The 14,623-nt window shown below is 43.2% G+C and overlaps 2 protein-coding genes across 4 annotated transcripts; one reads left to right on the top strand and one right to left on the bottom strand.

Moving 5' to 3' along the window:
• The first annotated feature begins 2,509 nt into the window (after nucleotides 1-2,509).
• Nucleotides 2,510-3,474, top strand: LOC120663719 (dirigent protein 22-like). Its single transcript, XM_039942614.1, has one exon. The coding sequence runs from the start codon at nucleotides 2,648-2,650 to the stop codon at nucleotides 3,164-3,166; it is 519 nt and encodes a 172-aa protein (XP_039798548.1). The 5' UTR covers nucleotides 2,510-2,647; the 3' UTR covers nucleotides 3,167-3,474.
• A 535-nt stretch (nucleotides 3,475-4,009) lies between these two features.
• LOC120663718 (protein-tyrosine-phosphatase PTP1-like) lies at nucleotides 4,010-9,059 on the bottom strand. Of its 3 annotated transcripts, none has more exons than XR_005670605.1 (9): nucleotides 8,727-9,059; nucleotides 7,517-7,598; nucleotides 7,321-7,403; nucleotides 7,076-7,213; nucleotides 5,998-6,123; nucleotides 5,311-5,453; nucleotides 5,090-5,231; nucleotides 4,404-4,525; nucleotides 4,010-4,306 (listed from the first exon to the last, which is right to left on the bottom strand). XR_005670605.1 is itself a non-coding variant. In XM_039942612.1 (9 exons), the coding sequence occupies exons 2-8, from the start codon at nucleotides 7,593-7,595 to the stop codon at nucleotides 4,457-4,459; spliced, it is 780 nt and encodes a 259-aa protein (XP_039798546.1). In that variant the 5' UTR covers nucleotides 7,596-7,598; nucleotides 8,727-9,059; the 3' UTR covers nucleotides 4,010-4,306; nucleotide 4,456. The 3 variants fall into 3 exon arrangements, 2 of the variants coding, with proteins under 2 accessions (XP_039798546.1, XP_039798547.1); XM_039942612.1 differs by having other exon boundaries at nucleotides 4,456-4,525; XM_039942613.1 differs by having other exon boundaries at nucleotides 4,415-4,525.
• Nucleotides 9,060-14,623: the final 5,564 nt, after the last annotated feature.

The following is a 14,623-nucleotide window of genomic DNA, read 5'->3' on the forward strand; positions in this document are numbered from 1 at the left end:
AGATCGAATTACGACCAGAGTCACAAAAGTGGTATGTAGTTACGAGGAACGTGCAATGTAGAATGTGTGGATCGATAATTTTAAATTCCCGATTCCTAGGAGGTATTACCTCTTCAGAACGTTTGATTCGATGTTGGAATCATGATCTCTGGTTAATTGGGACGACGTACCCGGAATATAACTATGGAACCAGCATATTTGGATCGAAGCTAAGGAACGCCGGGATCATGATCCCAGTGCTTTTAAATAGATAATTATAATATAAGTCCGGATTTAACATTCAGAAAGATAAAATTACATGTTAATTATCGATAAAAACTTCAAATAGACCACGCCATTTGCCACCACACGTCCGCACTCCACAGCAGCACAGCTTCATCGCAAGTTCGCTTGGTAGCCCGTTGATCTTCTTGCATCATAATCCTATAAGCAAGTTTACAAGATCAGGAACATGCTAATAAAAAAACTCAAATAGATTACTTTCAGCTTAGTATATTGAACTAGTGTTTACCCTTAGATATAGAATTTTTAGGATCTACATCCCAGTTGGCATGTGCTCCGTCTTTGTAGCCATCAGTGGACCTTGACAAAAGGCACAGATTATGGTGGATATAGACTAGTTTGTCAACTGTCTTTACATTCAGCTTGTTCCACTTTGCGCTGTGGATGTATCCGTAGGTACTCCAAAGTTTCTCTGCTGATGAACTACTGATAGGTTGGGAAAGAACTCTCGCTGCCACCGCTGCCAAATTTGGGGCCTGGTCACCATAGCTGAACCACCATTTAATTGGTTCCATTGTGGCTGCATCAAGTTTAACAGCAGAAAGTGCAACCATTCCCCTCCTCATAACAAAATCATTAACTTTAAACTCATGTTCTGAATCTGCTATTCGACCTAAAGCTTCCATCACCCCTTCCATAACCTCTGAATCTTCATTTGGTGGTTTCCTTGAAATGCCTCCAGGAGCTTCCTTTTCAAGATATACTCTTTCATAGAATCGTGGAGAGAGAGCATAAGCAAGACACTGAAGTGGAGTATTCATCTTTTCCCAACGTGAAAAAATTATATCTTCTATTTCTGAATAGTCATTTTTGTGCGGGTTATTAAAGTCCATAACATCTTTGATCTTTCCAAACATGCTGTCCATTCTCTCATAGATTTCTCCTATTTGTGGACCTTCTCCATCACAGAATCTCAGTACCGAGAAAATGGGCTCTGTAATGGCTAGGACAGTTTCCACCTCATTCCAGAAGTTGTCATCATTGTTGATTGCTTTAACAATAGCCTTTGTCTGCATATTCTGATCATTGCTGCAACCTTTCATCCAATCTTTCCATTGCTTGGTGACTACAGTGGTGGCATGTGCTTCTCTGCAATTAATCAACCTGTCCAACATAATGTAATTTGAAGCAAATCGAGTCTGCCCCACCCTCAAAAGCTCCAAACGAGATTTTTTTTTCCTGAACATCGCTAAACAGTTCAAATGGCTTGAAAAAAATTAAACAATCGTTTTCCCCGTATCATATGTTTCGCATCCACTGAAACTTTGTAGCCAAGTCCTTGAATATTTGGTTCAATGTGTGAGCCGCACATGGTGTTCAAAATATGTGACGATATACCTAATTTACGATAGCGTTCCCTTCCCCTTTGCCCCTTTGGCTCTGAATTGATTGATTGGCATACGTGGCAAGTGACATCATGCTATCTGCTCATGCTGTTTGTGTTTGGCTTCGTCGCCTCATCATAAGCTAGCTCAAGGATATATCTGATGCTCAAGTTCACCAACACATTTCCATTTTTACCATTTATACCAATAAACTTGCGTGTTAAGTTGTCAATAAACTTGTGTGTTAAGTTGTGGAGAAAACAACTATGACCAGTTTGGGTCACATGGGTGACTGGTTTTTAGTATTTCAGCAGTTGACGCCCGCCTGGTTTGTGCAATGGCTCAGAAACTTTGAAGCCTCGCTACCGGAAACAGCACATTTGCAGTGTGCCTAAACCTTTGATGTGTGCCACACCATCACATGGCAAAGAGACCATCGCCTGAGAACCCATCAAACAACTTTTTTTTTGCCATGGGCTAAAGCGACACACGGCAAAGTGTTTGCCGTGTGCGCGAAAAAAAATCCACAGGCAAACGTGGTTTTGCCGGCTCCTATTTGCCATGTGCTACACACGGCAAAGGTCTAGGAACACTCGGCAATAAATTGCCGAGTGTTCCTAGACCTTTGAAGTGTGAATCCCGTAGTGCCTACTTTAACCGATCTCGGTCCTACACTACACCCGTCAGAAAAGTTGCTGAAGTATTTTTATATAATCTGACCTTTTTTTATATCCAACGGTGCTGTTTCATGTTCCTGTTTCAACTAGAAGAGCCACCTTCTAGATACATGCTACAGTATGCTGCTAGTACCTGTTTCGATCGATGATGGCATATATCTGACCGACCACCAATATCGCAGCTAAAGCAACCACCCCAACACGCCATGCATAAAGCCATAAACTAGTGCGATCGTTTGGTCACCGGCCGTCTGTCTGTCTGAAGCTCCTCCCACGCCTCTCGCACCTGGCGCGCATAAGTACGCCATTGTCACGCCACAACAAAGAATATATGCACCCACCAGCAGCAACTAACGATACGCCATGGCCGCCGCCGTGCCCCTCCTCCTTTTGCTGGCTGCCGCCGCCGCCGCCTCGCCGGCGGCGGGCGGCGGCAAGCAGACGCACATCAAGCTGTACTTTCACGACGTGCTGAGCGAGCCGAGCCCGACGGCGGTGCGGGTGGCGCGCGCCGCCGTCACCAACACCTCCAAGACGGGCTTCGGCCTCGTGACGATCATCGACGACCCGCTCACCGAGGGCCCCGACCTCAACTCCTCCACGCCCCTCGGCCGCGCCCAGGGCACCTACATCGCCGCCGGCAAGGACGAGGTGGCCCTGCTCATGAACATGAACTTCGTCTTCCAGGCCGGCACGTACAACGGCAGCACCGTCGCCATCATGGGCCGGAACCCGGTGTTCGACGCCGTCCGGGAGATGGCCGTCATCGGGGGCACCGGCGTGTTCAGGATGGCGCGAGGGTACGCGCAGGCCAGGACGCACACCTTCGACCTCAAGAGCGGCGACGCCACCGTCGAGTACCACCTCTACATCAACCACTGATCGATCGTCCGAGTGCTCTGCTCCACTCCATCCACCGCTGTCCAGTGTCATCAGGCGCCGCAACTACCGCACTTGGTTTCCATCGTTTCAACCACACTGCACTTTGTTTTACATCCTATAAATTGATTTGCCAAACACATCCATTACCAAATGATGTGTGATGATTTGGGTTGTTGGCATGCTTCCCTCGATCTGCAATTTTCAATTTTTCATGCTATTTCTTGGGAGAGCGTCCGTACTTTCAGTGCCCATGCAGCTGGTTCCAATCGTGTCATCTCAATATGATGCTTCCCTCGATCTTGTTGGTACGAGGTACTTCAGTTTGCAGTGAGCTGGCTGCTGGGTATGATGGATCTTCAGTTATCGGTCCAACCAATTTCTAGTAAGGGAGATGTTTGAGATAAATCAAAAACCGAAAATTTCGCGGTTGTCATCGGCCAAGTTCAGCGTTGATTCCATCTCAAGAACAAAGCAGCGATGGAATTGGATTCCTCCCTCTATAGTCCATAGTGAGGTGCTTGCTTCACTTGCAGGATACGTTTTGGCAGCGGCCATTGCCCAAACCTCACACGCTTGCATATGCTTTCACTTTGCTTCGGGTGAATATGCTGCCGCTCACTTCAGCGGCCCTGGAAAAAAGACCAGAACTCGCAGCTTCTGACATTGACGGGCAGCTAACTGATGCACAACCGATCCTTTGCTGGATGGCTCCACAGTTGGAGTAAACAAGGGGGACTTGTTACGACAGAATCTTCGCGAGACGACAGACCTTTCAGGTGGCACGTTGCTGTGACGTCTCATGCACAGCGTCATGTCAGATCTGAATATTATCTGAAGATCACGGCAGTAAAACGTCTATGCATAGCATTAAAACGTGCAAGTCAACCAGCTTGTGATGTAACCGCTCAATTCACATGAATTCCATGTAACAAGGTACAACCAATTGAGTCACAAATCAGAGGCTCCATTCTTGTAAATCTACTCTAATATCCTCGTTTGAATTGTGGTCTTTTTGCAATGGCTCCATTCGCAAGAAGCAATGCAGGGCATTCAACAAAATGGCGCATGCACAAATCTGGCATCAGAGTAATCAAAGGTTCAAGGATGAAACACAGACAGCGCTTCTGTGCGTGGTTCTTCCTACAGGGAAAGAACAAAGAACATAAAGTGGGGCTTGCCAGCAAAAGGTTACCCATGCATGTACTGCGAATTTTGTAGTAATGTCTAAACAAAATACATGATAAATACTTCTGGAGTGATGTTGCCGTAAGCATAGTCACGCGACCCACCTCAATGGCCTGAGTTTAGCAGATCTTTCAGCTCATCAGCAATCACCCGATAGCAGAATTTGTATTGTTGCTGAAAAGTAGAACATACATGCTATTAGAATATGTAATTTGTAGGCATTAAGATACACTGCATCATTGATGCAATGAGCCTGTAGGATTAAGGCCATGAATTAACAAAAGTTAATATCTGAATGTTGTTGAAGTTACCAATGAATTATCAAGGGATATATGTAATTTTACCAATTTATCCTGCAGCGTTTTATAACTAATTTCGCAATGGCAATTACTTATCTCTCAGTTTCCTAGCCAGAAAACTGGATGTGTACGATGAGAGTAATTAATACAAATTAAAACTGTAACATATTCATAATTACCTTCAATTTGTAAAACAACACCATTCACTTGTACTGTACAAAGCAAAACTTTCTAAACTAATAATAGTTTTTAATGTGAAAGAAATACTTCGTAGCAACACCTATTTTCATGAGCTCAAACAATTACTGGAGTAGTGTTTTATCCCAAGAAAGTTGAGGTATGCTAGAGATGGACACCATTTCAGCTCAACTCAGTCTGAACTGTACAAGAACCACCAACAGACAGGTCGTACAAGTAAAGGGAAAAGAGCAGAGCCCACCTCAGTTTGGACCATTCCAGGTCGTTGAGATCTGAAATTCTTTACCGTTTCAACAATATCATAAGACCTTTTGTCACCAAGGAGGATTCTCTCAATTGTAGTATGGATGGTGATGTAAGTACCAGTTCTTCCAATACCTGCACTGCAGAAAGATACGGTAACAGTGTTAAAAGAATATAAAGGGCATGCACAGGTCAACATGGCATCAAGGTGAAACAAACCTGCAATGTACAACTATTGGATGTTCTGTTGGAATGTGATGTAGTCGCTTCCAGATTTGCCGTACAGCATCAGTATTAGTTGGCACTCCATGGTCGGGCCAATCAGGATATTCTATATGGAGTACAGAATGAACCTTGCCTGACTATATTTGAAATTAGCAATCAGAATAGCTTTCATCATGAAATGCCCATAGATGTACAGGGCAAATAAGGAATACAGTTTTAATTATGAATTATTTGACCACCATGGAAAAAAATACAGTAAGTATACAAACATAAAAAGAGGTGATGGTGGATGGCCACATCTGTTTTATCACACGAGAGACCTAAATGCGATCTCCAATTTCTCAAAATTTTAATCATTTAAAATCGTGGCTAAACAATGTTATGGCAAAATAATCAATAGTTGAGATCTTTACCCTCAGTTCACAATGAATAAGAAAGGATTCCTAACCATCTAGGAGATCCAAAAGAACATAACATCATCACTGCCTCCATAAGAAAAAACATGTATTAAAGTTTCTGAAGAAATGTTGTCTGTTGTTGACATGACTAACAGATTGGACAATCCTATAGAAGCAGAACTGACATCCATGTAAGAATGTTCATAAATAAGAGAAGGCATTGGTGAGAGAATCAGGGGGAACAATGAACCAATGCATACATGGATGTCTTTCAAGTTTTTACCTCCTTGTTTTCCACCTGCACTTTGCGCAGCCATAATTGATGGTTATCTAATCTTGTCTTCACAATCTGAACATCATATTTTCCATATGCCCTTCGCCCATTGCGCAATGGGAGATACTTATCACACTGTCATTAGTTAAACATAATTTAATTAACAGGAAGTTATAAGAGGAAATTTTTATTTCCACGCACGCACAGCACAGTAAAAACCAGTAGATCTTCCTACAGTTGAAAGTACGCCATCACTAGCCATAAGTGTCCAAATACATTCAGAAAGCCAAACACAAGAAGGTGCATCAAACAAGACTAACATTCAATATAAGCAATCACATAACCCACATAAAGAGCATAAGGAAGCTTCCAAAAAAAACTCATTAGTTTTAATCATTTTCCTCCCAAAAAAATACATAATACTTAATTGCCTGTACCGCCAACCAACTTAATGGGTCTAAATACTTCGTATTTTAACAAAGAAAATATGCATCATCCGTGAAACTAAGCTTCTTCACAAAATTCTTAGTATTTATTTTATTTTTAAACAAAGATTTTCACAAAATTTAATCTTAAAAGGAGGGATATGTCTAATGTACACCAGGAGCTGGTTGCATCACAATTTAAGCTCAGAGAAAACACGGTGGTGAAAGACAAAAGAACAACACAACTCAGGAGATTAAACTGAAAAGAAAAAATAAAACAAATATGTCATATTGTCAAAAATGAAATTGCATATTTTTATCACATTGTTTGCTACCTTTCTTATCTTTTGACCATAGTTTATGCCTATCTCATATGGCATACATGCCATGGCCTGGTAATATTATTAGTTGAGGTAATGGATATTGTTAATTGCAGCGCTTATGCTTGCAATGAAATTTCTGTGCTTAAGCCAGATTTAAAGTTCAGAACAAGCCTTCTACCAAACTTGAATTTGGCTATTTATATCAATCCACCTCCCTGTTCATAATTACATTAAGTATAGGAGGTTATACACTTGAAAAAGATACCAGCATGATAGATTTTATTTGTTCACCAGCTCAACTAAACAGAATTTTCTAAGGTCCATAATGCTAGCACAAACCTTAAAACTATCGAATTGAGTGACCATGACAATTGCAGGACACTGATATTGATAGACCATTTCCCAAAAATCCTCAAATGTCTTCACCAGGGGACCTTGAGTAGAAATAAATGTTGCAACTCTGTTGTCCTCAGTAGCCTGCAGGTTTCATACATGACTTAAGCTTTTTGAAATATCCCAAACAGTATTCAGAAAGGCAATAGAAAGGAGATACATTAAAAAAAACCCAAATACATGAACTCTACCTTTATGAAGCTTGCATTGATGTAACCATTGTTTGAAGTCTGACTGGCTGTCGAGGATTTCAGCTGTACCCTGGTATCATCAACTAGAGGCAAGGAGTCAAATTCAGATTGCTAATGCTTTAAATAAAAAAGGATCTTTGCTAGGTGAACACCAATAATAATCACCACAATTACAAGCATAAGTAGAGAACCTCACATGGTAAGATATCAATATAGCGGTTCTTTTCCCTATTAACAGGATAATGAGCCACAGTAATCTTTTTCGTCAGTCTCATGTCCTGAAAAATTGACTCATGAACATAAAATACATAAAAAGTATTACTTTCATAATGACTAGAACAAGCATTGAACAGGACATTGTATAAAATATTTAACATAATGGCTGCTTAATAAGAGTACAAAATTCATTAGTTGGAAATGAATTGCAATTATGTACGATAGTTTCTCAAGTTAAAAGGAGGATGCTACAGTCTCCAACTCTCCATCAGCTAAACTGCTATTGATCTTCATGGAATTTTATAAAACACCAAAATCAAGCTCTATTAATTGGACAAGACAAACCTGTACAGAAGATCACTAGTGTTGTTACGGTGAATTGTCTATGTTACAAAGTTAACAATGTCCATTTCAATTTTATATCCAAACTACAAGATTAACAATGAAGGTTTATGGAATAAAATAAAAAATCATTCCAGCAAAATGAAATAAAGGAAGATAGAACAACAGAAGCTCTATATAAGAATTTACTTATACAATAATGTGAATAAATCTATTCATAGTAGGTGACTAGAGGAAGATATGATGTCCTTAAACAAGCCATCTTGATAAAATGTCAACAACCTTAACATTATATCTCAAGCCTGGTATTAGTGATATTCTATCACCTACAGCCAAACATTCTCCATGAATGAATGTCCATATAACCTACTAAGTATTTTTTTTCATATAGTTTAGCAACAGCATTTTACTTATTCTAATTCCCATATATGGCATACCATTATCATCACATCAAACCACCAATGCTTCCCTTCAAAGCAATCCGACACCAGTGCTTTGCTTCAAAGCAATGCATCGCTAAGAAAACAAATGCCTAAATCATGCAGGTAGAACCAACCAGAATTGAACAAATAATCATCGATAGCAAGAGTAGGATTAATTATTCTATACTTACTCGTAATGTTCATACAAGAGAGTGAAAACAAACGAAATCACAGATAATAATGCAACAGTTTGACAATCAATTGCCGATTAGTTCGCTAGATCAGACCACAGAAGGTACTAAGCAAACCAATCCTACTAGTTGTACGCTGGATCATTGGGGAGCTACAAGTACCCATATGTGGGACAAATTTCAGAACAATCACGCAGGTAGCACCAACCAGAATAGAACAAATAATCATCCATACCTCGAGGCTTCCGAAATCTTCTGACAAGTCACTCAGCCTCTTCCTCTTCTCCTCGAAGTGCGCGAGTGCGTCGCGGCAGTGCCCGACCTGCTCAGGCGTCAACTCCAGTCGCGGCGGCGGATCGGCATCGACGTCGAAGGGGTCGAACGCGGCCCTGGGCGGCGGCGGCGGCGGCGGCGATCGGCGGGAGAGGCTGGCGGCGGCCCTCACCTTGGCTCGGAGGCCGCCGCCGCCGCCGTTGCTGGCGCGGGAAACCAGCGCGTTCCCCGTGGCTGCTCCGGAGGTGGAGGACGTGCGAAGGTTCGTCGGAGATGTCACCGAGGGTTGGCCGGGGGGCGGGGGTACATATCAATCAATAAGAAGAAATTCGGAGGGGTGGCTGGCAAAATTGGTCAGTTAATGACCGGCCCACGATAAAAGGATAAATAAACATCTTCCACTATTTGTGGCACCCGATTGATGGGCCTACTTGGGCCCTACTCCCACGTGTTGGGCCAAGTGGGCTGCCCGACCCCAAACACAACGCGGTAGCACTGGCTTTGGAGGCCTGCTTCCCTTCCAGGAAATATCAAGGTAATAAATGATGTGAACGACTTCCACCATTTAGTTTATCGGGTGTTGTATTTTTACCGTTCAAAAATGATCATTGATCATCAACCATAATTTTTTATTAGTTTACAAAATTATAATCATTGGGAAATGGGAAGTGCGTTCAAAGTGAATAATCTTACCATGCGGCTATCAATTCTGTCCAGTCTAGACTCACTTCTTCTTAACAAAGCTATGCTATAAATTTTATGACACAATTCACACATTATTAGTATGGGATTATTACTTATTTTTAAAATATAATCAGAAGCTTCCCTGTGTGGTCTGTTTGAAAAGAAAAACAATGCTATTATTACATATTTTTTACATGACTCACACTTTATATTATTAGTTTGGGCATACTTCTTAAAAAAAAATACAATTGCAAGCTTTCTTGTCTGGTTTGTTTCAAAAAAAAATGCTATCAATTGTATGCCACATAACTCATATATTATTAGGCTAACTGTTGGTCAAATTCTCAAAATATAACTCATCAAATTGACTTAGAGAGTAGTAGGTTGGTTGGAAACAGATCATCTGCAGTACTGCCCCTGCAGTTGGATCACTGATGTGCGGTCCCAGGCTCCCAGGCCCACAATTAGCGTTGCGTGAGTGGGTGGGTGGGTGGGTGTGGGAGTGGGGGGGGGGGGGGGGGGCATGTTTAGAACTGCAGAGAAGTTCTATCCCCGGTTGGTTGGCCAAACCCTCAAAAAATATAACCCAAATGTACGTCTGAATGTCGACAATGGCGCATCACCTGCATGCATGACTACCACCGGAGTTGACACCACCTCTCTGGTTTAGTCACATACAAACAGTTGATTATTTCGTTTCTTGGGTGTTGAGGGATGTAATGTGAACCCGTAGATCCTGCTATGCTCGTGTTATGTTTTTAAATTACGAATTTAGAACAAGATAATTTTAAGCTAATTTAGCTTGTCCTGAATGTCATATATTTTAAAAAATAGACGGTAGGAAATAATATATATCGAATGAAATTTAGATACTACTCACCCAGTTTTTGTTATGGCATATTCGATATTACAAATAAAACAACATCTATATATAACTTGAAAATATTTTGTAGCACCTGCAAGTACAGCAAATATCTTGGTTTATTTTCTTTTGGTTCTGAGCTCCATGGAGAAGGCATGCACGCGCCCTCCTAGTGATCTCCAAAATGATTCTCTTGGCACAGCTTCTTGTTTCAAAGGTTCAGACTAGCCTGGCTTAGATCTGCTGTTTGAAAAATTAATTCAAAGCCTTCGTTCGAATGGATGAAGGCCACGAGTATATACTGGATGGAAACAGATATGGCGCTGTCGAGTAAATACAGACAACTGGCGCAGCCGGTCAAACTTTCCAGTTGTTCTGCATGCAAGAGATTCCAGTGCATGCCTACGTTCATATTCCCCAGAAGTACGTGTATGTCCACTATGAAACGAAGGGCTCAGAGCATCTTCAGCAGAGCCCCTAAACAGAACCCCAACCTCATTTTAGAGACCGGAGATTAAAAAAAACCAACTTCAGCAGGCTCTCTACTCCAGCCCCTATTTTGGGTGGGCACCCAAATCTCCCCCTCTAGCCCCGAGTCTTGGGGGCTCTCCCCTAAGCCCCCCAAACTCTATTCATGTGGGCCCCACACTCCAACCACCTCCCGCGCCGCTCCTCTCTCTCGCGCGCGCGCACAGCTTGCCCCGCTGCTCCACCGTCCTCCTCACCTCCGATGCCCTTCTGCTCCACCGACGACCTTCTACCTTGGCACGGCTCCCCTCCCGCGAGCGCAACTGGGCTACGCACGTCACCCCCTCCCCCCCACCCCCCGCAGCTCCCCTCCACGGCTCCGCCAACCGCCTCCGCCCGACGGTGCGCTGCCCCTCCCAGCGGCGCCCTCCCTTGCCCTCTTGCGCCAGTGGAGCGCTAGCCTCTGCACCACGAGGAGCCACGCCGCCGCGGTTAGAGCACAGCGAAGATGTTGGGGCAGGTCCTCCGACCGGCAGTTGCGGTCCGACGTGCCAGGAGGCGACGGTGGTCTGCGCGCTAGGAGGCGACGACGGCACCTCTCTGTCGTACGGCCACGCCATCCGCTCCTCCAAGCGACCGCACATGCCCACCGCCCGAGCTCGCCTCGCCGCACCGCGTCGTTGCCTGGGCCGGCCACCGCATCCCCGCTCCGCCTCTCCACCGCACGGGCCGCCCGCCGCCCGAGCTTTCCATCCTTTATGCCATCCGGCCGCCGCCCGAGCTCTCCATCCTCTGTGTCGGCGGCCCCACCAGACCTCCGCCTGGGATTGGATCGGGCAGGGACAGGGGAAAAGGGAGGAAGAAAGGAGTGGGCGAGAGAGAGAGAGTGGGCAGGTCCCACCTGTCATTGTCATGAAAGAAAGAAAACAGAAATTGTTGTGTGGGTCCTACTTGTCATAGTAAAAGAAGAGGCTGTGAGTAGAAGGTATTGCTGGAGTTGAACACAAAATCATAGCCTAAAAAGTTGGGGCCAGCTCCTACTTAAGAAAATAGGGGTCTGAAATATGGACTATTGCTGGAGATGCTCTGAAGGCTATAATCGTGCTGAAAAGTTGGCGCTGACCACGACTTCTCTTGGTGCGTCTCTGTTGTTTTGTCCAAATGGTATTCATGATGATGCCCCGTGCATTGACCCCGGCCATGTTCTAAACATCATCATTCACGTCTGAAAGGCATCAACCGCGCGACGTGCCAATTGACATTTTCCCCCCTATTTGTTCTAGGAGTACTACATCCTAAGCTGATTTTTTTCGTGTCGATCAACTCCCAAGAACATTATTTGAACGCAAACTTGAGCCAAGCATATCACAAAGAGAACTTGCATGCAGTGGCGGAGGACATATAAAAATTAAGGTGCAGCGGAGTGTAACGAATATGGCCCTATTTAGGTTATTTCGAGTGATTTTGATGATCGAGTAACAACGCAATTAATAGAACTAAAGTTTGCGAGATTATATTTGTAGGATTTTTTAGATCCCTTGGATGGAGTCCAAACCATATCCGAGATGTCCAATATACTATCGAGACGTCCAAACCATCACGGAGACACTCAAGTCACAGTGTCGAAATGACTGTTGCGACAAATTAGACAAATGCAAGAAGACAACAAGGAATGCAGGATTTTCAGAAGACATCGGAATATTCGGTGGGATGTCGGACTATCCGACGACCCACCCGTCGGACTAACCTGCCGTATAGGACCGGACTAATTCTGACAGGTTCTGGTTTCAGTTGATGAAAATCTCTTAACCACCGGATGATCCGACGTCTGCAAAAGTACCCCATCGAACTAATCATCGGAGTATCGTTCAGAGAGCATGTTTTGGGGTTCAAGACGTTCCCTTCAGCACCGGATGATCTGACGCCCCCATCAGACTAAGGCACCGGATCAATGACGTCAGCATTTTAACAGAAGAAGAAGACAGTTCTTCAGCACCGGATGATCCGACGCCACGTCGGACTAAAGCGTCGGAGTAATTACGTCAGCCTGTGCACTTTCCAGAGTTTAACGACTACCGTTTGGTCTGTGAGAAACCGGATGATCCGACGCCTACGCAGAAAAAGGCATAACGGCTCCAAACGGCTAGTTCGACTTGGTGGGCTATTTAAGCGCCTCACCCAGCCATTTTGGAGTTGCTGGAGTTCAGAAAAGTCCCACACACATCCAAGAATACCTTCAAGCCAACCAAAGAGCAAATTGATCACATCCTTAGGTTTAGCACATTAGTGAGTGAGTGAGTAAGGTTGTGTGCCTTGGTTCTAGAAGAGAACCACCTTTTGTACTCGGTGTGCCGGTCCCTTGGAGTCTTGGTGGCTCGCCGGCAACTTCTTCGACCCTCCGGCTTGGTGTGGAGCGGCGACCCCACCCTTCTTGTCGAAGCTCCTTAGTGGAAAGCGGGATCAAGGTGACCGTGATTGTGTTCACGGAAGAGACTTGATTGCCAGAAGCAATACACTTTGTAAGTGCTTCAACAATATGGATATAGGTGTGCCTTTGTGGCTAACCGAACCACGGGATAAATCCTCATGTCAAAGTGTTTGCTTCCTCTCATCCCTCCTTTAAGCTTCCGCATTTACTTCTTGCAATCTTTATGTGACTTTATTTTCATAGAGTAGTATCTTGATAGGATTGGCTATGGGTTGCATAACTCTATTGGGATTAGGGTTTTCATACTAGAAGAATACTAGTTGCACATCTAAATAGTATGACCTAATTTAATTTATGTGCAAATTAGTTAGAGCTTGAGGTTAAAATTTTTAATTTTCCTAATTCACCCCCTCCCCTTCTTAGACTTTGAGCACCTGATTTCTTTCACGGAGTCAATTGATTCTCAAATAATCTGACTCGCTAAATGTTGGGCGGCATAGCAGAAGTGCAGAACTGCACTGGAATTTAGAGCAGTGGGCTACCATGGAAAAAAAAACAAGGTGGGGCCACTAAACACATGAAAATAGTATTATTAGTGTCGATATATGGAAGGTACTTTTCAATACATTTCAGTGAGTAATTCGTAGGAAAGACAAAAGGGCAAAGGTATTGCCGTTCACTTTCTCGGACTTTCAATACCTTAAGAAACACAATGGAAAAACAACAAATAAAAAGAACAGAAAGTGACAATGACTAAGGAAAGGAAAAGGTAGCACTTTAATAACAATTGTTAGTATTTTTTTAGAAAAGTAAAATACTAAATGACTTTCTAAGCTTTGCCCAAACATGTTGGCACGGCACAAGCTCAGGCGTACTGTTGGTAGGGCATTCAGAATGCAAACATTCTATAGGGGTTGTATTGCTGGCAAGATTTGATAGAAAATGTAATTCTTGAGGGAATAAAAAAATTAATTGTTTTGCTTTAGCTGGGTCCATTTTTATAAAAGCACCAATACTTCAAACATGACTGAAAAAATATGTTAATTTGTAAACCAAGATAACATTTGTAAAAAGATGACCAAACACATACTCCATCCGTCCCAAAAAACAATTCAAAATTTGTCCCAAAAAACAAGTCATCCTACTTTATTTAGAAAGTGCATGCGCATGTAAGAATCAATTAATGCTAAATATGGATAATATATAGGGCCAAACATGGTCATTTTACCTTTTTGTTTAATTGTCCTAGAATTTCTAGGATGACTTGTATTTTGGGACGGAGGGAGTATATATCTAAAAATCTGACACATAGAAGGGATAAAAAAATAACCCGATCGGCACACATTTTAAGTGTAATAGATTTATGCATCATAATAAATTTTGGTTTTGCATATGCACACGGGGTATTTCCCCAGAG

Source organism: Panicum virgatum, chromosome 3N, assembly GCF_016808335.1.
Source record: "Panicum virgatum strain AP13 chromosome 3N, P.virgatum_v5, whole genome shotgun sequence".
NCBI classification, from domain to species: Eukaryota; Viridiplantae; Streptophyta; class Magnoliopsida; order Poales; family Poaceae; genus Panicum; species Panicum virgatum.